Source organism: Paralichthys olivaceus, chromosome 17 (genome assembly GCF_024713975.1).
Source record: "Paralichthys olivaceus isolate ysfri-2021 chromosome 17, ASM2471397v2, whole genome shotgun sequence".
Lineage (NCBI taxonomy): Eukaryota > Metazoa > Chordata > Actinopteri > Pleuronectiformes > Paralichthyidae > Paralichthys > Paralichthys olivaceus.
In genome coordinates, this window is record NC_091109.1 from 6,702,312 (window position 1) to 6,727,566 (window position 25,255).

General features: G+C 42.2%; 1 protein-coding gene across 2 annotated transcripts in view; it reads right to left on the minus strand.

Moving 5' to 3' along the window:
- Nucleotides 1-25,255, minus strand: part of cntnap2a (contactin associated protein 2a) — a 304,029-nt gene that overhangs the window by 2,924 nt on the left and 275,850 nt on the right. For both annotated transcript variants that reach the window (XM_020087434.2, XM_020087435.2), the window contains 5 exons: nt 20,950-21,183; nt 20,053-20,186; nt 13,496-13,589; nt 2,627-2,917; nt 188-259 (listed from right to left, as the gene is read on the minus strand). In XM_020087434.2, the coding sequence (XP_019942993.2) occupies nt 188-259; nt 2,627-2,917; nt 13,496-13,589; nt 20,053-20,186; nt 20,950-21,183 (825 nt within the window). The remainder of the gene's footprint in view (nt 1-187; nt 260-2,626; nt 2,918-13,495; nt 13,590-20,052; nt 20,187-20,949; nt 21,184-25,255) is intronic.

Genomic DNA, 25,255 nt, shown 5'->3' on the forward strand with positions numbered 1-25,255 from the left:
ATTCTTCAAATATTCATCTGCATGGGCAACTGACTCGGACATGTGCGCAGCCTCTTCTAATAATTTCAGGAGAATGTCTGGAGATCAGTGCATGTCTGAAAGCAGCGTGAGCATCGAAGACAAAGTTGCCTCTTGACAGTTGATATGCAAAGCTGACTACTTTGACAAATATGACGACACAGTGTACCTCCAATAATGGCAGAGTCCCTGTTGACTCCATCAGGAATCACTCTCTCCTCATTAAAGGGGAACTCTGCATCTGAAACAGAGAGAAGAAAGAAAGGGAATCAAATTATACACCTACATAAAAGCAGAATATAAGGATGTCAATGATTTAACTTGATTTTGCAAGAATAGCTGCACCAGACCAGTTTGCACACAATGAAAATCCAGACAGACTGTTCTGCACTGGTAAAATAAGAACACTTGGTCATTGGTCACACGTATAAATAATTGAATAATAGTGTCTCGTTTTCTGAGGCATGAACTGATTGCACTGAGAGGTTTCCTCTCCACTGCACATGTGCATCAGACAGTGGGCTACATGTATTTAATCATATCTTTAGGTGTAGTGGAGTTTTGTTAATGCATCGCAGCATTGTTTATTTCTTTAAAGATCCATGACAGGTTAAGAGGTTAATGAGCTGCTGCTTCTGTCCGTGCACAACAGTCCTCGTCAGCTGCGATCGTCTATTTGCTCAGATTCTGTGGAGGGAGAATGAGTGAAGGGTTGAAAGGGTTGAACGTCTCTTGATTATTCACTGAGAGCCAACTCCCATTCCCTTTAAAATCCAGATGTGCTTACACCTTGTTGGATTGACATTGCAAAATAAAGGTGGATTTGCCAGGTAAGTACGAGAGAACCCTTCCCTACAGAGGGAACAGATGCACTCTTGTGTATTACAGCCTGTGTAGAAACACATGTATCATGAGAAAGGCCCTTAAAATTACAGTAAAATGCTGCACCATTGACTTTTGTTGCCTCAAGATAACAATGCATCAACTGTACACCTGACCGCACCTCATTTAAAGACCAACACACCCATGGGTGCTCAGATGTGCACCAACGCATTTGCTATTTAAACAATGTAGGTGCTGCATCAGTCTGAAACTAGCTAACACTGAGGTGTAACTTTGGGCCCTAAGGAGAAAGATGATGTCGGACTTGTCTGTAATGCAGATGAAGGAATAGACAGAAACACTTCAAAGTGCACAATCCAAGCAACCTGCATAAGTGCACACATCCACACAAAAGTGGAAGGAGCTGTCAGCTGTTTCTGCTGCTGACTGCATAGTTCTCCAGAGAACTAACCAGAAGGAATAAGAAGGAGATGACGAGGCTGGGGAGGGAAACGTTGGTGAAAATAGAAAGTAATTCAGGGCAGGAGCGCAATCAGACTCATTATGGTCTGTCAGCTGCCTGGACGTGCTCGGATATAACGTCAACAATTCATCATGTGTAACGATGAGACTCGAAGGCACAGAGTTGAGAGGAGAGGACCAACAAAGTGAAAAGAACAGAAAAGCTGCGAGGAAGAGAGAAACAAGAGAAGTCTGACACTGATGATTATAGATGATAAGTATGGAAAAGGTATAGCAGAATAAATATTGATCCTTTCTGTGGGGGGATGGTGGAGCGCTGACGGGGAGTTTTTATATACAGTCTATGGTTTGGACCTGGAGTCTGGATCGATGGGCGGGATTGATCTCAGGGAGCTTGACGTTCCCAGAGGTGCAGTTGGCACCGAGCCTGAGGAAAACGGCTGCATCCGGAATAACGACGCAGTGGAAAACTAAACGCTGCTGTGAAATGAAACATTAGACACAAGAGTACTGAGGTTTGTGTGTGTGTGTGTGTGTAGAGGGGGAGTGTGTAGCTGTGTAAGGGATCTATAACTGTTTGTTGTGTTCCATGTTTATAACAGTGCACATCTGGAACCTAAATGAGCCAATTTGAGCTGATTCACAACGGCACATGCTAAGGTTTGCTAATTGGCTCTAAGATGTAAAGTACTGTCAAGACTGATTTCACTGCAATCAATCCAGTAGTTTTCAAGAAATTGTACTTGAAACTACATAAGTCGACCTCCTGGTGGCGCTACAGGAAAGGTAAAGGGATAACCAAAGTGATGAGGATACAATGAGCATCCTGTGAAAACGTCATGGCAGTGTAGAGTGACACTTTCTCATTAATGGTTCTGTATTTGACTTTGTTACATCATCACCTTCACCAAGGAGGTTTTGTTTTCCTCCATGTTTGTTTGTTACTCAGCAGGAATATGTGAAAACTACTGCACAGATTACCATGAAACTCGGTGGAATGATGGAATATAGGTGAGGGAAGAATTCATAAAACTTTGGCTGGGATCTGGATCAGGGGGCAGAATGTTTTCAGAGAGAGCGTTTTCTTTTTTGTGTGAAATTCTAAAGAAATAATACAGAGATCCTGATGAAAAAAAACCAGGCACATTTAAGGAACTGATATCTGTGAGTGTGTGTAATTTGATGTGGCTGGAATAAATTGAACTCTGGCTGTTGGCAGAGGTCTGGGCTCTCCAGAGTGTCGTTCTAGTTATTGCTTTTGTGTATAATCATTGATCTTAGGAATGTTTAAGGTTCTTCTTACCTGTGTTGTCCAGACGCCAGGGATCTGTTGCAGCAGACATTGGTGGGATGGTGAGAGGTGACGCCCCACAGTTAGATTCCACCAGTTTGCCCTGGTGAGACACTGGCGATGCGGCGGTGATGGCGGGTTGTCTGTCCGACTGACCGGCTGCCGGCGTGGCCTTGGCCTGTGTGGCTGCTCTCAGTGCAGACTTGAGGGGGGCGATGCCGTTGAACTGTACCCGCGACAAGCACCCGACAAAGCCTGGCGTGTTGTAACGCTCGATGAGGACCGGGTCTATGTGTCCAGTTTCTGTACCAGGACACAGTGTTGGAAAGAAGCTGGAGTCATTGATCTCATCTTGTTTGATGAGAATGAGAGATTAATGTGATGGAACTTATGAGGAAGCAAGGCTGCAAAAATCAGCTGCTACTGAGAGATGGTGGGGATCAACACATGCTCACACTCAAAGTACTGCTGTAGGCACAAATTTTGCTGATGCACAAAAATAATCAAACCAATATCTAGCAATTCTAAAGCGCCCAGTGAGAACATGAATCTGCACAAATGAGAAGTAGAGAGAATGAACAATGAGGAGGAGGAGGACGTACACTGGCCCCGACCTCTAATGTCAAATTAAAGGATGAATAATGAACCAACACCCTCACCTCCCTCCCTCCCTCCCTCCCATCAGTCCCCTAATGAGGGCATACTTCATTATCATACTGTGTTTATAAAGCAGAATGCATCATGTGAGCCTCGGTCTCTGTGGTACAAACAGAGGGAGACAGAACCAGGCTTCTATTGTGATATTACAAACTATGACTCTCTTTCAAGCTGCAGTCATAGCTGTATGACCTAATACTCATCCATATCTTCACATCAAATATCAAAACTTAACAAATAAAAGCCTTAGTTGTGTTACTGCACATCGCTATGGGGTTTAGAAGTCCACTTTCCCGTGTTGACAAATTTTTACTGATATTATCCTCATCATATCTGGGTCCAGGGTGTTCATGAAAAACAATCTGTTCAAGTTCCTTCTCTATGGAGATCTCACTACACTGCTTGTCCTCATCCTGTTCTATGATTCTGGATGTCACTTTTGCACAGGCATTGAATCAGCTCTTTAACTACCTACGCTGCTGGTATAAAGGTGGAATAGCAATTCTGTGCTTGTTGTATCAGCCAATGTTGTATCTTTGCAAAAAATGTAAAACATTTTAATGCATCTTTGAATAAGAGCAGTCTAAAGATGATTCTCACTGGCGTAAACACACACACACACACACACACACACACACACACACACAGACACACAGACACACACAGGGTACTGTACCTGCAGCAAAGATAAGAGAGAAGAGAATCAACACAAAATGATTAAGAAAATCCCTCCAACATGAATGTTGCATAAAATGAGCTTCCACAGGCACAAACCTGGACTGATTTCAAAACAGCCAAACAGTCTCGGACACTTTGAAATGAAATGTCCTGCTCCTTCACATGAACTGGCTGTGTGCGCTGACGGAGCCTGGATTTAATTTTAACATGCATGGCTGCTCTGCTGCTGCAGGACGATGGTGCCACACCCAAGAGCAACTGTTTGGATAAATCTGCAGCAAAATGTTAACAAGGGACGACTGAGTGGAGCACTGCTCTATGTGTGTGTGTGTGTGTGTGTTTAATGAATCGTGTTATGTTAGACGATGGGGATCTGACTATCTGGACATGGCTTATAATTTAATTCTCTTCCTTTATTCCATTTTGATGGGTCAAATACAAGCCTGTGTTTGTGGGTTTGTGCACTGCTGATGCCAGGAATAAAGCTCAATGCTCGTCTTCTATGTATTCATCATCTGACCAGACCTCCTACAGACACTTTCACTGTATATTTATATACATGCGTTACATATATAACTAAAATGTGGCTCAGCATCACCCCTCAGATAAAGCAGACAAATGTACCTGCTGTCAATCCCATGAGAATGTTACGTATATTCAAGTGTGCATGATCCTGCATATGCATGGGGGTGTGCACAAAAGGTGGAGAGAGGCAGACAGACATGAAGGAGAGAAGTGGCTCGCAGCATTACAGTGAGCACAGTGAGCAGAATACTGATAACAACATGAATACAGAATATGAATACAGGCACGTTGAACCTACGCTGATCACTGCAGAGGCCTGAGTGTGAATACCAATAGGCTCTCTCTTATGACTATAACTGGCTGCTTTGCATACAATGTAGACAATACTAGTATTTAGTTTAAAGCAGACAATCTCCCCTTGTCTTGGATTTTTAATTTGGTGCCTGTGATTTCCCAAGGGAGTGTTCATTCCATCAGCGATGTACCTCAGACAAGCTATAGCTTAAAATAGACAATTAGATCAATACTAACATGGATCTTTCCTAACATCGCTGAAGAGCCTTCTAAGGACTGCCCTCTTGTGGCCAAAGTAAACTATAGTCTCCAGGAGGTAGCAGTTGAATCTATCCTCTCATTTTCATGGGCGTGATCGTCCAAAAAGCCCTTCAAACAGCATGTTGACCATAGATTGCTCCCACTACTCAGAAATGAAGCCGAACACTGATATGAATGCTGCCATCTTGCGCATTTGAAGCCAGAGTCTACAGAGTAGTAATCGAGGGATCGAGCTGTGATAGCGAGGTCTCACCGATACATGTGCCAGTCGTGAGTTAGTCTCAGCTGTCAATCATTACATTTCAACCCATTTATTTATCATCAAATAACGTTTTAAAACCAAACTTGCTGAAAACATTAGCACTTGGACAAACGTCAGTGTGATAAGAACTCCCTAAACTGGCGTAAACCTTCTTTGGGAAAAATGTCTTTGACGTGTACTCTGCCTTTTAGTTTAAGTCCCATACGATAACATGGAGGAGGCAGTGATTATGAACTAGACTACAGCCAGACACAAGGGGGCATTTGAGATGCGTTGGCTTCACTTTCGGGGGGCGGTCCATCTGTATAGGCAGTCTATAATGTAAATACTTGTATTGTGAATAATCCTGGTCTTTACACGTGTGCTTGTCAAACTGCCCATGACTCAGCTTCTACTGTTCTGAGACCAGTTAGGATGTTGTATGCAATATTGTACATTTGTGTGGAATCTGTACTTGAGGTCGACTTGTAGGACTCGAGTCACAGGACTTGCCTCTAGTCACAAATTTGAGGACTTGCGACATTCTTGACGAACGCTGATAAGACTTAACTTGACTTTGTTTCCCTGACCTGAAAATGATTTTTGATTTGAGGCACGTGACTTGAAGGAACAGTTTTCATGAATGCTCAGAAGCAAAACCCAGGGTTAAACCACATGGGCCTAACAATGCAAGGATCAAGCTAAAAAGATTTTCCCACATCGACCATCATTTGCTCCTAAGCATTATATCACCAGACCATTTCTGATTCATGAACCGACACCTTTTCAAGACAAAGCTGTGTGACAAATGTAATCCTGCAGGATTAGGCAGAACAGGTGATGTTTCCTTGATGAGGATTAAAATGTCAGTCCTCTAAATGCATTTATATATTAGTCTCCGAAATGTAAAGCAGTAAAACCAGTCATCAGGTAGAATTGCTGTTTTATTGTCATGCATTTTAACCATTGGCCAGGTGCTGCACAATTAAGATGAGACCTGATCTAATAATCCTGTAACTGCACACCCTCTGTTGATTTGTGAATGTTGATTCAGCTCTATGAAATATTACATGCTTTACAGGAAATGATAATATAAAATACAAGCACACCACAAACAGGAGCCCACACGTTCGATGCTGAGTGTTTTTATGCAGAGTTAGGTCATCCTCATCACAAGTAAGAGCACCATGAGTCAGTTATCAGATGCTGATCTTAATTCTGGTTTATACTTGTGTGTAAGATCGAAGCCCATGTTGTTGTGAGCATTTACACTGGAGTGTCTGTGTCATTATACCTTCAACATACTAGTTGGCAGTTGAGTTTTCCATACAGGTGTGCCTGTGTGTATACTTCAAATAATGGCAACTGCAACAGAACAGATAATGTTGGAATAGGAGCCAATGAATGTTGAACAACAGTAACTTTTAAAAATACTGCAAAACAGAAAAGAGAGAAGATGTGGTGGGAGAATATGTTTTACGACCATTGACCCCTGAGTCAGAAGAGTCACTGAGAGACATGGAGGAGACATGCTACCAAGTAGACGACTCACAGTTGTCACGGTTTGTTGGCTTCTTTGTTGCTGTGCCTATGTTTGTAGCCTCCCTACGCTGTACCTTTGCTGTACCTTTGCTGTATCTACGCCGTGTCTGCTCTGTTGGTTTAACGTATAAGTGGCCTTAAGGCTTGTATTCCTTTCTTTTCCTTGCTCTGGGGACTTCTGAATGGGTTGTCCAGAGCAGACTAATCAATATAACATTGACAAACACACACAAACCAACAGCTGTCACACTCACTAATCATGATTCAAAGCAGGGACAATTGTGTCTGGTTTTAAGACTGCAATAATGAAATGTACCATTACACATGATTACAACTAGGTTCAACAATTGTGTCGCACCGTGCACCATATGTGACCCCCCCCAACACAGACTGACACGACAAGGTCAGCATGTTGATAAGAGCATTGCACCTCCTGATGGTGTGTCACCAGGGTGACCAACGACATCACATGAATAATTCATAAGGTGACAAAACAAACAAAACTGTGACGAGAGGTCTGGGGTGAGGAGAATGAAGAGTATTTTGGAAGAGAGTGGAAGAGTGGAGAATGGTAAGACGGGTAGACAACCCCTTCAGTTACGATGAAAAAACAATGTAGGATGAAGAGAAAAGATAAGGAGGGTGTGACCTCCAAAAAGGGCTGGTGGTGGAGGAGGAAGGTGAGAGACATGAGAGGACAAGGAGACAGACGCGAGGGTCTCTAGTGTGTGTGTGCATCTGGGTGGAAAAAGAGAGAGAGAGAGTGGGAAAGACATGGGGTGACACGTAGGGCGCTCAAATGGAGGGGCTGGGTAGAGGAGATCAAACACAGTTGCCATGGCAACAAATGGAAGCTGATGTGTGGGGGGGATGAGGGGGAAAAAAAAAGGGGGGGGGTGTTAATGAAAGTATGGTGCATTTGAGACACATCAAAAGAATATTAATGTGACGCCACCAACCACACCCTGCAACAGAAATAAATAAAAGTAAAGCAAACACACACACATATTAAATGGTCCAACTATGAGCTGCAGTGAACGGAGACCTGTGAGGAGAGGAGGTATGAGATGGAGAAACTGATAGAGGTGGTGAGACGTGAGAGAAAAACGAGAGATCAGAAGCTGCAGCAGATGAATGTTTGTTAGTTTTAGACCAGATGCACCTGGTTGCTACACCCTCCCATGATGAGCACTTCACATGCACACCCACATGTGTTTTTATCACTGCCACCTCCGGCTTCCTCCAGACACAACAGAGATGCATCAGCGAGAGAACCAATCACATAGGTTAGCACACTCTCTAGAAGGAAGAGAAGCACCAGGTTTCTATACAAGTCACCTGCGATGTAACTCAGGGGTGCAATATTGAAATTTCAAATTCCAAATAATTACAAATTTAAGAATAAAACAGGCAGGTGAAATGCTATATTGTGTGTGTGTATGTTTAGAAAGACTGACACATGCATAATAACGAACATATACAAACACACACACACTGTAGTTACCTATATGTGGAGTTAACGACAGTTTAGAAGCTTCCTCTCCTCTCCCTCGTTCTCCCTCTCTGCTACGTGAGTCTCTTAGTACAGGACCACATTAGCAAGCATCTCTCTCTCTCTTTTTTCTCTCTCTCTCTACCTCCCTCTCCTCCTCTCTCTCTCTCTCTCTCTCTGCAGTGCAGACCCACCCCCAAGCAGCTGGAGAAAACCAGGATCCCAGATTCCACACCAGTGTGGATCAGGACTCGCCAGTCTGAAAAGTACAGCTAGTGGTGAACAGGCAGGGAGGATGGTGATGATGTCATCCCTTGTATAAACACAACAAAGCAGTGACCACATGTAAAGTCACCTCTACCGATCAAAGGGCACACAGAGATTAGAGATTGGCCTGGAGACAGATAAGGAAGAACAGCCTCGATGTTATCAGGCTCATATAACGTCAGATTTTCATCAATGCTTTGATCAGAGTCAGGACGTCTGGTCCCCTCTTCACAAAAGACAGGCATCGAACTAGCGGCTGCCTGTATAGGGGAGTAGATTGATTAAAGGTCATCGTAATTCGCTCTGGCAAAAGTCAGCAGTTCTGTGAATTATATATGATTTGTGCTTGATTTTGTTCTTAGATAGAATCAATGTGGTCTGACTCTGGTGCTGGATCCTTTCCTTGGAAAACATCATCAGAAGTAGAGCAGTCTGAATGATGTCATTATAACCACTTCCTCAGCATGACATGTGGCATTTGCTACTAGGGCAAACATCAAATCAGTCCAGATCAACTGGAGTGGATGTAGAAGGGTGAAATGTCAGCTCATAACTTCCTAACAGGTATAAAATGCAGCCACGGCCCTCCAACAAACTGTAGCTGCTCTCAGACATGCACTGAACTCTGGACATTTTCCTGGAGGGGCGGAAGGTGAGATTGCCAGCCCCCTGGGAACATGGAAAGTAAGCGTATTGATGACGTTTCTAACACAATGGACGCAAAACTGAAAAACAAAACAGAATAACCTCAAACCTGTATAGAGGTACTCTGAACAACAACATGTGATTCAATCCTGCCTCCTGCATGATCTATAAATTGCCTGAACCAGACAAACGCAGCAGGAATCTCCTGGCGAACGAACCACCAACGCTCTGGTTTTCTACCCCCTGAGTCACAGCCGGCCACGTAGCCTAAAAGCATTTGAGTCATGCTGTGCCTTGATGACCACACTTATTTGCTTCACCTGAAGGTCAGCGTGACGTCTGAATGCAAATAAAAACTGTAATAGCTGTTGTTTGCATTCAGATGTTTTTCATTTAACTTCCTCAGAAAAGAGGCCCTCTCACCTTGAGGCAGCAGAGTGAATTTAAGCCTGTGTGAAATAATTGGCAGCCCCCACAGGGAGCGACGTGTTGAATGAGCATGGACAGAATTCACAGAATGAGAGAGGCTCAAGGAATAAAAAAAGATTCAAGAGATAAATCAGAACGTTAGTGCAGCACTGATATACATGTCCCTCACAACCAACCCCCAGGGCTACAATCATCTGTCTCTGATAGCAACTTTCAGTGTCACCGTTTCTATTACTCTCCCACTGCCTGTGGCTCTGGAGCTATTCCCTTAGTTAGACACAGTCACATAAAGTCCAGGCACGCACGCACACGCACACACACACACACACACACACACTCTATTACTGTCAGGCTACTGCAGGTTCAGTCGTATATAGCATGTGCTGAATCATTCCTGTGCTCCATGATCAATACCACTTTAGGACAATTACCCTTGGCAGCAAACAATGTGATTATCATGACCCTGAATCTGAAAGATTCACACTGACAGCTACAATAAATAAGCTGAAAAAGGATAATTGCTACACAAACAACTTAAAGGTTCAGTGTGTAGAATTTTGTGATATCTAGTGTTGCATGCTGCAGCTGAACACCCCTCACCTCACCCTCTCCTTCCAAACATGAAAAATAACCTGTGGTAGCCTTTAATTGTCATAAAAACTCAAGAAGAAGAAAAATAAAAAGTTTGATTTTGTTCGCAAAAATAAAAAACACTATGTTTATGTTTTATGTGTATACTTATATTAATTTATTTAAAAGGGATAATGCACTTTACCAATATGCACGCTTGAGTCCATGTTATTGTGCCAGATTTAGCCATGCAGGCTCTGGCAGATAAAAAATAATAACAACATAAAAATAACATATAGACACATGCATAAAAAAACACAGTACACACAATGACGCTGAGCATGTATAAATGAATCAATGACATATGAAAACATGGCCAAAGGCACAAAAGTACAAATGATGAGTAAAACAATATCAAGAAACAGACGTAAACACTAAAATAAAACACACACAACACTTGAGCAGTAAAACAACGACATAACCAGACGATTAAACGTCTGAGCGCCAATAACAACAGTTATTTTTGTCTCTCAAAAACAACTGACACAGTTTAATTAACTACTCTGTATTGATCTTTATCTATTATTTAAGATGTTTTGATGCACGTATGATACACGGAGCTCTCCCAGGTCTTAATGTAGAAGTTCTTTAATGGTTCATCATGTTGAACCCTGGTTCCTACAATAAACTGCAAATTATGAATTGTTAAACTACATATTCAATATAATGTGAAATGGTAAAATAACTTCACTTTACACCTTCTCTTATGAAATAAAACTAATAAATACTTGCTATTTGTATAGACTACAGCCATGCACAGAAGATATTAGACATGGAACTGGGGTCCCACTCAGACTACACAGGAGCAAAGATGCAATTGCATCATTTATGTGTTTACATTATTTTTCCATCCGGAGCCAGAGGCGGGGTGCACCCTGAACAGATCGCCATCAAACCGCTGTGCCAACATACAGAGACCATTCACACTCTTGAACACACAATTTAGAGTTACCAATGAACCTAACCACTTTCAGGAACCCACATTTCTCGTTTTCGGTGCTGGGATTTGAACCATTTTGCCATGGGGCGAAAGTGCTACCCACTGTACCACCTTGCGTCTCCTTGTATTTATCTTGCATCTTGTTTTTCTGTGGTGGTTTTCATGACTCTGTGGTTGTTTGATTTACTTGAGGCTGCAGTAATCCATCTCTGATGCTTGTAAGGCAACTACCTGATTGGCCAACCAGAGATGGCCAATCAGATTCCATCCCTAACCACCGCTCTGGCATCGCCCCAGCTAACAATAGACAGAGGAGATGTCGCTGTGATCAGTGTGTGTGTGTGTGTGTTCTGTAGCAAACAGAGTCTGTCTCTGTCTCCTGGAAATAGAGAATCTGATATCTCCACCGTCTGACAGCGCCTCTTGTCTCTGCAGTCCTGACACAGAAGTGGAGCAGATCTGATGAGATGTGCAAATTCTAAAGCCTGCGTTTGTTCTAACTTCCTTTCATTCTCTGATCACAATATGTCTTTCATCCTTCAATTTCCCCCCCTGTCTCTTTCACACTCAACCTTTTCCCTTGCTCTGTTTATATGGATCATTCTGTCATGATGTTTTTCTCATATAGAGACTCAATATTTCACTATGTGTGACTTTGTCCTGTGCGTCCTTAGAGCATCTGTGCTGTGTTACTTCCAAACATGGATGGCTGTATTTTGTGCACGTCCATGTTCACGTATTTTGTGTGTGTGTGTGTGTGTGTTCGTGCACCGTGCTGTATTCCCAGGGGGTCTCACTGCGTGTGTGTAACAGTCGATAGCGCTGGCTGGCGAGTGAAGTCAGCCATTACTTCAACTTCACTGACTTCCTCAGCATTTGAGGTGGAAGCCAAAAGGAACGACAGGAGAAGAAGCAAAACAAGAGAAAAACAAAAAGGAAGAATAGTATAGAGGAGAATAGAGCAAGCTGCTAATAATGAGATACACTCCCCCACAATTATGAGTAGTTACACTAGCGCATAAAACAAACCACAATTGTGGCATAAACCACAGCTACCACTTAGAGGAGACAAAAAAGAATAAGGTGAGTGGCTATTGATAATCAGGGTAATTAGTTTAATCATTGATTTCTAAGGCAGTGGAGCAAATGATGTGGGGATTTGTTAAGACTGACAATCTCAGTACAAAAACACTGATGCACAAGATCATGAATCACAATTTAAGCAGCTTTGGTGCTGCAGGGCCTATTTGTGCTGTGTGTCATAATAAAGACAGCATATCCTTCACAGTCAAATCAAAAGGAAAATCCACCTTTGATGAAAGACAGGGACTTGTTCGGTCTGACAGTTTTGTAAAACTGCTCAAACACTGTGCAAATGATTATCAAGGGGATTTAAAGGAGAGAGGTTCCACCTGAACATAGTATTTTATCAGATATCATTATTTCATCAGCCATAAATGTGCTTGGACATTCAAACTCGGCAGGTGGAGGAGCTGGGGTTGTTTCTGCACCAATAACCTTCTGCAGTCCTCTGGCACCGTCCAGTGGGCTCAGTGTGTAATTACAATGTGTGTATCTGGATTTTTATTCAAGAATTCTACACTTCTACACTTTCCATATGCGCACAGTGAACAAATGTGAAAGGCCCTTTACAGAGCTTGTGTTTGGTTTGTCTTTTCTGGCCAACAGTAGAAACATGGCAGAGTCTACTGAATACTATATTATATTTGCCTAAAGAGCCCCCTAAATCACAAATTACGGTATAAAGTATAGTAAAGTATATTATTATTATATGTATTGTGAGGACTAATTGTAAGGGAGATGTTTGATCTAAAGGGTTTGCATAGAGAATAAATGAGAGTCACCATGACAATAGCTGAAAACTGCAACACAGTCACACCTTTAAATCCAAGGAGGGTTGAACTGTGATTATTTTTGTCTTGTTTTCCCAGATGAATTCGAAGCTCCAGTTGGGGAATCTAAGGTCAAACCAAACCAATAAAACAAAAACTATATGGAGCGTTAACCTTCCAGAAACGTGAGTGACTATTGCCGAGTTTTGTGGCGGCAATAGTATCCATTGGACTCTCTTTTGTAATTCACAGTTAAGATTGTAAGTCTTAGAAACAAGATATGCTGGGTTCAGAGTGGTATGAGTTGATTTACAAACAGGATATATGTCACAGGGAAATAATTAAGAACAGTCACATTTTGTGTGTGTGTTTGAAAAAGTGCAAATTCCTCAAAGTTGTGAGCAGAATTACTCACTGACACACTTACCATAGACTTTGCCCAAGAAGAGCGTCTTGACCAGGTTGAATTGTGTGTCTGAGGCGTCTGGGAGTGTGTAGCTGACTGGAGGGTAATGATCCAACTGGAACAGTGAGAGAGAGAGACTTATTAAATCAGAATCTGCAGCAGATGAGACCTGCATCAGCACATTAGGTGTAGTACATAACACAATGCAGAAGAAATGTAATTCACTCCAGTCAGAGGCTGTAAAACTGCAGCACAGCATAATCAAAAGCTCAATGGCTCCTTCTGGTGGGAGGAAGCTGCAAATAACCACCAGGTTAATAAACTCTGATATTACTCCAATGAATCATAGTCCAATGCAGTTCAATGAATATTAACTGTATATTAAGTAATGACTGTTCATTATGTGACAACATGTTTTAGCCAGGACAAATTAGACTGCTCTGATACAACATCATTTGGCATGTGAGTGATAAAATAAAGGTTTTAGGATTTAAAAAAAATAACAATAATGATAAATACAAAAAAATACAGGTGGTATAAAAATCTACACGAAAATGGAAAATTGTGAGTTTTAAAATTTACCAGAAACTCCACCAGTGTTTATTATTCAAACGTTATCGTTTGTCTTGGATCTTTCTCCATAAACTTGGAGAAAATGCATTAAAATCCGCAATTAGAATTGTGTTTACCTAATTATACCCCTGTTCAAAATACCGACCAGAAAATCCAGCTCCAAAAGCTCTCATCACGCTATCATGGCTGCTCAGGAGTCATAATAGACCAAACGATGAAAGAAAATCTCTCATTTGCTTTGCTGTTAATTTCGTTTTTCGCCTTTTTCTGTGTGTAGTCGAGCTCATCGGAGGTGAATGCAAACTGATAAGTGATCTTCAGTAATGATCCTGTACACAAACGGCTCTTCACTGGGACCAGAGATAAATGATGACATGCACATTAATTAAAGAATATGTACTTTCTGAAGTCTGCAGTAGCTTCAAAGCCTTAAAAACGTGCGAGAACAAGAGGCGTGTTTAGAAAGAAGAGTGCCAGTGGATTTGTGAGAGGAAAGAGGCTGATGGAGGGGGGAGCCGGAGGAGAATACATGGCTTTAATATCCCTGCAACATAATTAACTTGTTATTGCTGTTGCACTGAAGTTTCTAATTAGCTTGAAGGCAGCAGCCGCTGCTATTGACAAGAATCATTTCAACCCTCCACAAATTGGTTTCTGTGTGTTCCAGAAATAAAAAGGTCTTCCTTGTGCACACGGGAGAAATGTATCTCAGCGTGCACCCACTCTGCAGAATGCAAGCCGACTGCCCTGCAGCCATGCAGAGAGCGAGCGGCTGATTGAAAACAATGACTTTTGTTACTGCCTGTTTTACTGGAAATTTGTTCCATTGATGTGCTGAATAGCTGTCGCGGCCTGTTAGCTAGAGGCTGAGCTGGACTGTCGCTAAAGGGCTGAGATTTATGTGTGTGTGTGTGTGTGTGTGTGTGTGGGTGTGTGTGTGTATTGTTCTTGTTTGCAGGTTTGAATCAGTACAGTTCTCCCGCACAGAAAATTCTCTCTACTCCCAACGCCCCACCAGACTATTTCCTTCCTCTTTCTCTCTCTCTCCATTCACGACACAGCGTATCCTAATTTGATTCTTTCCAAAAGCCTGGTCTCAGCGGAGCATTGTGTGGGTTTTGTTTTCCACAGTGACTGCAGGGTGGGATAATGGTGCACAATTAAATTGTGCTGAGCTTATTTACTTTTATCTGAGAAAACAAATTGGCTGCACAGTTGCAGAGGGCAGTCTGAGTCCCGAAACCTCGCAAAAAGGTCCGCAGAGGGAGACAGCTGGGAAAGAAACCTAATTTTTACCAAACTTTGTCAATTACAACTGCAATTACTGGGATTCTGTCCCTTTACACTGAACCATTTAGACGACATGATTTTCTCCTGGAAGCTCTGGTGCTCGCCTCTCAGGTTACATAAAGCTTAGGAAAGCAAAGTAATCAGGGATAGACAAAGAGAAAATGAACAATGGGTAAAATCTATTTCCCTAACTATGTACTCAGAAGGAATCTAATTTAGCCGATGTGCTGTATATATTCAAACTCATTCACAGCACACAAAGAACTTTTTTACTTCTGTGGCAAGTTTCGTTTGAAATCTAGAGGAGGACGAGCAAAAAGCAAATAAATGCTTAATTTCCTGTGTTCACTTGAATAAAGAGTTTACATTCCATCAGCCAGCCATTCACACCACTAACCCCAACCAGAGGAGGAGGAGGAGGAAGAGGGAGAGGGGAGGGAGAGAGGAGGAGAGAGGAAGAGGACAAGTAGGAGAGGAATGAAGGAGAGTGAGAGGAGAGGACAGGAGACAAGAGAAGGAGAGAGGAAGAGGTAGAGGAGAGGAGAGGGAGAGGAGAGGGAGAGGAGAGGAGAACAGAAGACGAGAGGAGATGAGGATATTGGAGTGGGAGAGGAGAGAAGAGTAAAGAAAGGAAGGACAGGAGGAGACGAGACGAGGAGACATTTTTGATGCCTGAAGCGACTCCTCACTTTCATCTCTGAACCCTCACAGTGTGAGAGCAGGTTGAGAGAAAGCTCCAGAGTCACAGATGGGAACTGATTTCTCCTTCATACGTCTTTGATAGTGAGCTCACCTGACGAGATCTCACAGACGGCTTTAAAAACCAAACACTTACTGCCTGCACTGCAGTCTGTTTGACTGAATGTACACTTACTGCTGGTATTTATGTGCTCATGCAAAATCCACTCCTCTAAATCAGTGTCGGGATTATAAAGGTGTTAAATGCATCAAAGTAACCTTTGTTATCATATTGTGTGGATCTACTTTTTCATCTCTCCTCTCTCTCTGACTCATTCTGTCGTTTTATTTTGTTCTCCACTTCTCTCCCGCTCCCTTTCTCTCTCAGATTCCAATTACCCTCATGCCTGCTTTTCTCCTCACTTGTTCTCCAGCCTGTCTTTAAACTAAATAGTCGCTTGTCTAAATTGCCTTTAAGATTTGCAGCCTGATAGCGGAGAGGCGAGACCTTTGCAGCCTCAGGTAAACACTCGACTCTCTTCTTCTCACTGGAAATTGAATTTGATCCACTGGCGGGCCCACCAGCCTGACAGACTTTTATTGCTTCTGACTCGTACTGTATCTCTGCCTCTCACTCGTACATAAAAGCAGCTGCAACAATGCCCGTAATGGGCAGGTTAGCAAAAATAGTAATAATTGACAAGTTCAATAACAAATGCAGATGTCCGGCTATGAAATACATCGTTCACAATGCAATGATTGCTGATCCAGATTAAAAAGAGTATATTACACTTAAGACGATTCTGTAACTTTGAAAGAACTTGTTTAACGGTTTCAGAATCCAGCTAAAGTTCTGCCCATTTTGTCTGACTTTGCAAATGCTGTCATGGTGAATCTCTAGCTTCAGTGATAATGATCTAATTGTAGATGAACCAAGCAGATGTTTTAAAAGCGATTCAAATTGTTCATCCAGCAGGTAAAGAGAAACATCGATTTCGAGTGATGTTTTCACCAGATTAATTTAAGTTCACCTCTCCTTTTAGCTCTGTTTTTGGTCTCCACCAACTCAGATGGGGAAATATATGGTTATTAAGCTGCTAGATTAGCATGCTAACTTTCTCTCTCTGCTAGAATAGGAAAGGTGGTGTTAAGATAAAACGACATGAACAAGAGTTGCAGGCTATGAATCTAAAAACAATAAGCTGAAAGATGCAGTTGAGCTTTTTTCAGCTTTTTTTTTCTGACTTCCACCTCAAGCAGCAAAATATGCCAATAAAAAAATGCTTTTCTTTTCAGCTTCCTGTAGCATGTCACTTTAATGTTGTTACTTGCATCAGATCATGATAAAACGCTGTTTGACATGTAATATTATTTTCTGTGCATGTCACAAGCAGAATTTGTCCCGTTTCTCACATCTCATTAGTGCGAGTTTGAGTGCAGTTCACGGTTGCTGGCTCAAAATAAATAAACTATAACTACGATCCCTCAGGGTTATGTGAGGAGTTAGATAGTGGGAGGTATGGAGAACTACAAGGTGGGGAAGTAGAGCGAACAGATTCATTTGAATAATGTTGATTTCGTAGTGTGGTATGTGTGAAGCCTCCGTCGTGAGTTGACCTGACAAGATCTTGCTTGTGCATGCGCATTTGTTGGTATGCATGTCCACATCTGTTTATATATTTATATCTAAAGTGAATGTTCGCACGTTGAAAAGAGCACAGAGGGGGCAAGTCAACATAAAAAAGTTTCATTCATCAAAGTTATCTTCTTAACAAACCTCCAGGCTCTACTTTTCATGCCCAATCCATAAACCTCTGCCATTTTCTCCCTCATAGCTCCATTACTAAATTCCTTTTTTTCTCCCCCCTTAAGTCTAAATTACTACATCACGCTCACCGGTGTTCCTTTTTTAACACTAAAGCTGCTTTCAGACATGCACTGAACACCAGGATCCTCCAGACATTCTGCAGAAGGGCAGTATTTGTGAACGCAAATGTCCAAGTGTTAGCTTCTGGACTTTCTGTGGCCGGTCCCCTCGTGAAAGGTCTGCAGAATGTCTGAAGGAGCTGATGTGACAAGCGAGTTCACCGCTGTAAACAAAAACATGTGATCTCCCAACGTCACATTCTGCCTCTGCCTGCTGCTCCACCCCTCACGTGAACGCTCTGGAGATTTCTGTGTAGTTGTCAACGCGTGTAAGAGGACAATCTCCTGCTGTGTTGTTCAAGCGTGAAAGGCAAACTCCAGAGAAAGTCCAGACCCAATCCTGCAGACATCCTCTGGAGTTAATGCCAGAAAATGGCTGAAGTGTTGTGTGTTTCATTTAACGACTAACAGAGTCGAAGTGTTGTTGTTTAGAGTGCAGCCTGGGCGCATGGGGAGTGGTAAAGTAAGGGTTTGCATTTGATAGTTAATAGTTCAGTCACACACTGGACACAGGGCCGAATATCAATAATGTCAATCTAGGCACCACTCGGCTGCAATCAAATGTGTGTGTGTGTATGTGTGTGCGTGACTGATGAGCAAAGAATCTCACAGTTGCTCCAATCACTTCCCGCGCCGGTAAAGAAGGGATGTGTTATGTCGAAGCGCTCCCACCGGTGTGATCAGCGGCTGCAGGATGTGATTTGCTCGGGGAATGAGGACGATTTCCATTGGATGTTTCAGTTTAATTTTCTCGCTGTCAAAATTTTTCACTGTAGTGTGCGAGTGAGCGTAATGAGATTCCAGTGTGAATGAACGAGGTCATTGCTCCGCGTGCACTTAGCGAGAGAGAGAGAGGGTTGCAGATTTATGTGGAAGAGGAGATGTGATGATGATTTGATTTGCGGTGGCTCACACTTTATTTCACTTTAATGAAAATGACAGTGCAGGGGCTGTAATAGAGTTGTAATTATCACCAGAGAAGATGACATCACTGCTGCCAGAATGACAAAGAGCACAACTAATAGAATATCCACCGTCTATCACTGATCATTCTGCAAATACTATCTGAATAATGCTGCAGGAAAAACTCAAGACCTAACTGAGCTTCTCCTTATTATGGTGTTCATATTCATAACTAATATATCAATTACACATTAAAACTAGTTACCAGTTTTGTGTTGTAGCTGATTTGTGCATTTGTTATTTGTTTCCTATGTGTCCATATGGAAATACATTTGGACATCTAGCAAACATACTGTGATTCATAGTATTTACAATACTTATATACATGAGAAATACAGTGATTGATGATACATTTTAAATCTAAACTTTAAATTATCACCAATTTGCAATTTTTTTAAATTTCCTTTTCCAATACTGCTGAAACACATTATCTATAAGTTGACTCAGGGTAGGTGGGTTCTGCACAAGTCCATGTGTGATGGGTTTACTTGGTGGATACACTATGTGGCTCATTTATGTTATGGGTGCAGAAATAATGCACACAACATGAACATAGCATTATAACTACTTACACTTGCAAATATATATCTATTCCCACCTGGATGCAACCAATCCCTGGGTTTTATACGTGGCTCTACCCTCTATTTAGAGTCCACCTTAAATTACAGCCTGCAGCCAAATCTGGGCATTTTATCCCAGAATAAAGTGTTTAATAGTTGAGCTGAATTCTCAATCCATCCTTGACAGCAACTGACTGGGGTTTGGCTGTATTGATCGACGTTGGGCTGTTTAGCTGCACAAAAATCAAACACACACACAATTATGCATGCACAAACATGCACACTCTCGCACACACTTTAATACCTGCACGCTCAGCACCGTGCACTCATACAAACACACACACAGATCGATGCTTTCTCTCTGTTGCTATACTTAGGCTGTCTACTGGAAGTGGATTAACAGGGGCAGAGGACAAGCCGCTTCATCACAGCAGAAGACAGAACAGGACATTGCACTCCCCTCTGACTTATTGCGCACAATCGGAGCTGGAGCTGGATGGCAATCCCCTGCACTCCGTTGTTGTAAGTAGGATTTTGAAATTGAAATATGTGTGTGTGTGTGTGTGTGTGTGTGTGTGTGTTCTATACCTGGATGGTGATGCTTCTGTTGACACGGGACATGTTTATGCTATGAGGCTGCCCATTGGCCAGGTTGCGCTGGTCCACATCAATAGTAAATGGCTCCTGCAGGCCGCCAAGGTTATACCGCACCTGCATTGAACCTGAAGACATGCAACACATGGTTTGCTCTGGTTGCATGAAACCTCAAATCTCTGCACACAGCTCCAACTCTCCTCCTCTAAAATGATTCAAGCATGAGCCCTCATCAATAAACACCTGCATTAATAAAATACATGTCAAAGATATTTCACAAGCTGTGGCTGTACAAACACCACAAGTAGGTAGTAGATGTATTACTACTTTGTGACACATAAGATATTTCCGTATTTATTTTTGTTCATTATAATCACAAGCCTTTTTATCCTAAAGCAGTTTCTTAAAGAAACCCAAAATAAAGTTTTCTTTTTGAAGTGATGGAGCAAGAAGAGGTGATGGATAGTGGAGGAAACCCTGAATGATTCAGACGATCCGCAGCTTGACAGGGGATTATATATTTACTGTCTCAGGGCGCTGCGTGAGCGGGAGGGCCAAGAGTTTCCAGCAGCAGCCCTGAGCAATGTGAGTAGTTTGTCGTTTTAGTTTGGTGATTGTGCACATCAATTGCTGAGACGCTAGATGGCACTGTCAAATTTTTATTACTTCTGTTTTATCAAAGCACTTTTCTGCCTGTCAGCTGCACAGTGGGAGGCTGAGAAGTGAGAGGGAATTTTGGAGATTCTACAACTGTCCAAACTGTGCTGCGAGCACAGCCTTTAAATATGTGCTTTGCTGCACTAACAAGCATTACTCCGAGCAGACTGCACTGCTCACTAGCGACCAACCACAAACTGCATGTTTATGAGTGTGTGTGTGTGTGTGTCTCACCATTGTGTCTCAACACCACAGCCAGAGAGTCCTGCGTCTTGGAGCTGACATACATCAGAATGGCGGGAGCACTGGATGTGCTGAAACTAAAAGCAATTTCCTCCTTTGTCAGATTCACCTCATGCGGCGTCTGCTGGTGCGTCAGGATCTTTGCGTCCCGACTGGCACCCGCAACCGCTTCGGGCAAGAAGTTGTACTTGATCAGTGTTCCAGCATCAAAGAAACCCCCGACATCTGAATGAGTTAGAAAAAATTTCAATAAAAATGTTTAAAAAATACACATGTATAATACAAGCAGGTGAACACACAATACAATTACACTGCTTGTCCTTGTGGTTCCAACTCAGTCAAAAGAACTATGATATCTGCTAGATATCTGTGGCTGCGGCTCAGGGGGGCGCAGCGGGACGGCGGTTTAATTCTTGTCTTCTCCATTCCGCGTGCCGTAGTGTCTTTGGGCAAGACACTGCCTGTGCCAACAGTGTCTGAGTGATGTGTTGCTGCACTATATGAATGTGTGTGCATGGCAAAACAGTACAGTAAAGGTCATGAAGACAAAATAAAAACCCATGTAAATACAGACCATTTTGAACAAGTCAACAAGAAAGACAGAAAGAAGACAGGCTAGACATGTGATGTTACCAGAGAGGAACATACACGCACATAAATATGGCCGTGTTCAGGAGGTGCAGTAAAGTGGGCGTTAAACTGCTGCGCTTGAAATGCATTCAATGATGAATGAAAGAAAAAAACTGCAGCGCTCGAGCATCTGAAACCAAACAATACATTGTTTACCAGTACATTAACAAAGCTAATGGAATATTCCAGCCGATCCAGCAGGCTTATTGATTCTCGTAATCAAGTGTTGAGAAGAGGGGACCTTATTTTTCTAAACTCCTGTTATACTCCTTTATGTGTGTGTGTGCATGCAGATAAAAGATAAAAGACACAATGTGCGTGAAATTACAGAGATGAGCCTTCCATGATGAGAACCTGGGGTTGAGTGTGTGTGTGTGTGTGTGTGTGTATGTGTGTGTGTGTGTAGTAAATGCCATGGAATATGCCTTGACATGTTTCCCTTTCCTCTGTGGCAGCAGGAAAAATGTATAACTACACTCTGTACAAGTGTAGAATACTAAGTGAACACATTTATGCATCTTATTTTAAAGCCTCACTTCACCCATCCACTCCCAGCGGACACAGTACAATAAATACTTCAAGCTACATTACTTAAATCTAATGGAAGGCTTATTACTAGAAAATGGGAAAGTTCTCCGGCTGCTATTGGGCGTGGAGGCGAATCCTCGCATCCATTCAGCTGCACCACAATTTTGTCTTACGCTCTGCCGTGCACTGATGTGGTGTCGAGTTGGGAAGTCCGGGTAGACACGCACATTATCTATTGTTCTGTGTTAACCAGGCGGACAGCTTGTCAAGTTCTCAAATAGCTGGATTCTTTGTTTCCTGTGGCTCGACTCTCCAGGGATTCATGCTGCTGAGTATTAACAGAATCAGACTTAAATTCTCGCAGATGCTTGATTAAATTTCTTAAATCGGTTACAAAATGGCATATGAATAAACAAACAATTCTTCAACACAGTTTATCATGGACGAGGGACGTTACACAAAATAAAACCAGCCTCCTTCCTCACAGCTACACGCATATCTATTGTTTTTATTGCTCATTTCCACTGAGCATGTTTTATTCATCGTAACATAATTTCATTTATATAGGCTATCATGTAGTGCTGATGTGAAGCTTTCACACACTCAACCATTTGAAATAACTTTTTAAGGCGGTGAATTATTCATATTTTCCGTGATTTACAGGCATACATAAAAGTCACAAAAGCAAGCTGGGATAAAAATCGATGTACATATAAATAGACCTTGTAAAAGTGTTTCATTTATTTTGTATTCTTCTAACGTATTTGTGTGTATAAATAGGGAGACAAAGTTGTTTTTGCAACCTTGAAGCGTTGAACATAATTTGAGCGATTATCCCTCAAGGTGGCCTGTGTCATTCTTCTGGCTCTTGGCAGCTTTGTATTTTTTAAGAAAACAGACGCAGACAAAAGTTGAGTTTATGCAGGAAGAAAAGGAAACCATGCATGATGGATGTGAGAGTATAAAAGGTGCCAAACAAAACCAAACATGACAGAAAAGACATATCTGATCGTGATAACAGAGCTAATGTTATAACGTAAATATTTGAGAAATGCATTTTCATTTTAAAACTTCCAAGATCACATGACGATTAAAAAAGTTACTCATACACGAAAATCAAGCAATGTCAGGTAAGAAACATATTTTACTCTATGTGAAGATGGACGACATGAAGGCTCCCTGAAATTTAACAGTGAATCCATTTGTAAAACCTGAATTTTGACCCTGTTTAAATTTAGTGGCTCCTGAGTCTCTAGTAAAAGCTGTCATTATAAGTGGACTAACTGCAAACTGTAGATTATGTGGGGCCTTGCATGTGTCAGCCTCCTCTGTCCTGCTGATAAAAAAGAAAGAGAGACTCTGACCAGCTGCCAGGAGCCACACACACACACACACACACACACACACACACACACACACACACACACACACACACACACACACACACACACACACACACACACACACACACACACAAATTGTCTGGAAGCATGAGAGAGAATGAGAAAATTCTGCTCCAGGGCAGAGGCTCTTTATGTTTGTGTGTGTTTTATGTCAGTGTGTGAAGAAGTTTTGGGTAGGGAATGTGGCCAAGCATGCAAACCTCTACAGGTCGAAAGTGCGTGTGAATTTTGTGTCTGTGTGCGGTGTGTGTACACGCACAGTGGCTCCATGTAGCCCTCGAAGGCAGAAAAGCAGAAGAATGAGAGTGTATAATAATAATACTGCAGGGTCCCCTGAGCAGTGTGTAAATATGGATACAATGGAAATGCACTATGCAATTATGGCTGGTTTCATGCATTTTTCACTCACTGGGAGGACGGGGGAGAGAGGGGGAAGATTAGAGGGGGAAAAGGGTAGAGAGAAAGCTGAACACAGGCAAGTGGGAAAAGAGGTAAAAAAAGAGAATTTATACGGAAAAGAGTAAAAAGGGCAGCAAAGGGAAGGTTTAAATGGAGGAAAGGGGGGAGAAAAGAGTGGAAGGAGTAAAGGAGAGTGGAACATTTTGGAGGAAAAGCAGATTCAGAGATGGATGAGGGGAAATAGAGGGGAGGAATGGATGAGGGAGATGAAGGAACGCGGCAGAAGAGGAGAAGAGACAGTGGTAATGACAAAATAATGGAAGATTTCAAAAAGGCAGCAGAGAGAAGATAAAGTAGTGAAATGTGGAGAAGAGATACAGAAATGATATGAGAGAAGAAAAAAAAAGACTGAGGCACACAAGGAGGAGAGAAAGGGGGAAGAAACAAGATGAGATGTTACGAATGAGTCAGATGTTACGCACAAAAACAAACAGACACAAGGTTGTGCTCTGCCCCTTTGTTTGTCGCTCTCTCTTTCCCTCACACACACACACACGGACACTAATCTTTTTTCTCTAAAACCTGAACTGCCTGATTGATTATGACAGAATTCAGAGGAGGTCTTTTCATGTCTTAAATTAGCATATCACACACACACACACACACACACACACACACACACATTTTTCTGTCACCTCGTCACCCCCCCTGCCAAGAGAGCACAGGGGGAAAAACACTTTTGGGCTTTAGGAAACAAATTAATTCACGTGTCGGGGATTGGGAGCCTCTGACAGCACCGCTGCTCTTCTCCCCTGAGCATTTTAACAAAAACTTGTTTTGGTAAGCAGAACTTTAACAGTGCATCTCATGAATCCCCACGAAACAAATATGATGCTTTAACACTACGGAGTCGTGCAGGAGCAAGAGTCAGACATTTATCATTTCTGAACTTCAAAAACCTGCAGCTCTTTGTGTGACTTGCATTTTATTCTTATTTGTTTTTTTCTTTGATCTCTCAGCTCTGCATCTGCACAGCATTAGCATTCAGTAAAGGCACTCTAAAGCCAGCGGAGAATTGGTGGGTAAGCACAATATCACTCTCAATCGATGCCTTTTATCATAAGCCCAAACACTTTCAACACAGACAGCTCCCAAACTGAATGGGAAGTGAGGACAATCACAGAGCGCAGCCAAAAAAATCACAGTGGGTTGTCAGTCGATGACGCTCATTGAAATATAACGAGTGCAGCAGTAACACGGGTGATATTTGACCCTGGTGTTATGAGCTGAAGATAACGTGCTTTCATAAAGTTGTTTGAAGGGTGTTAGCTGCGAGA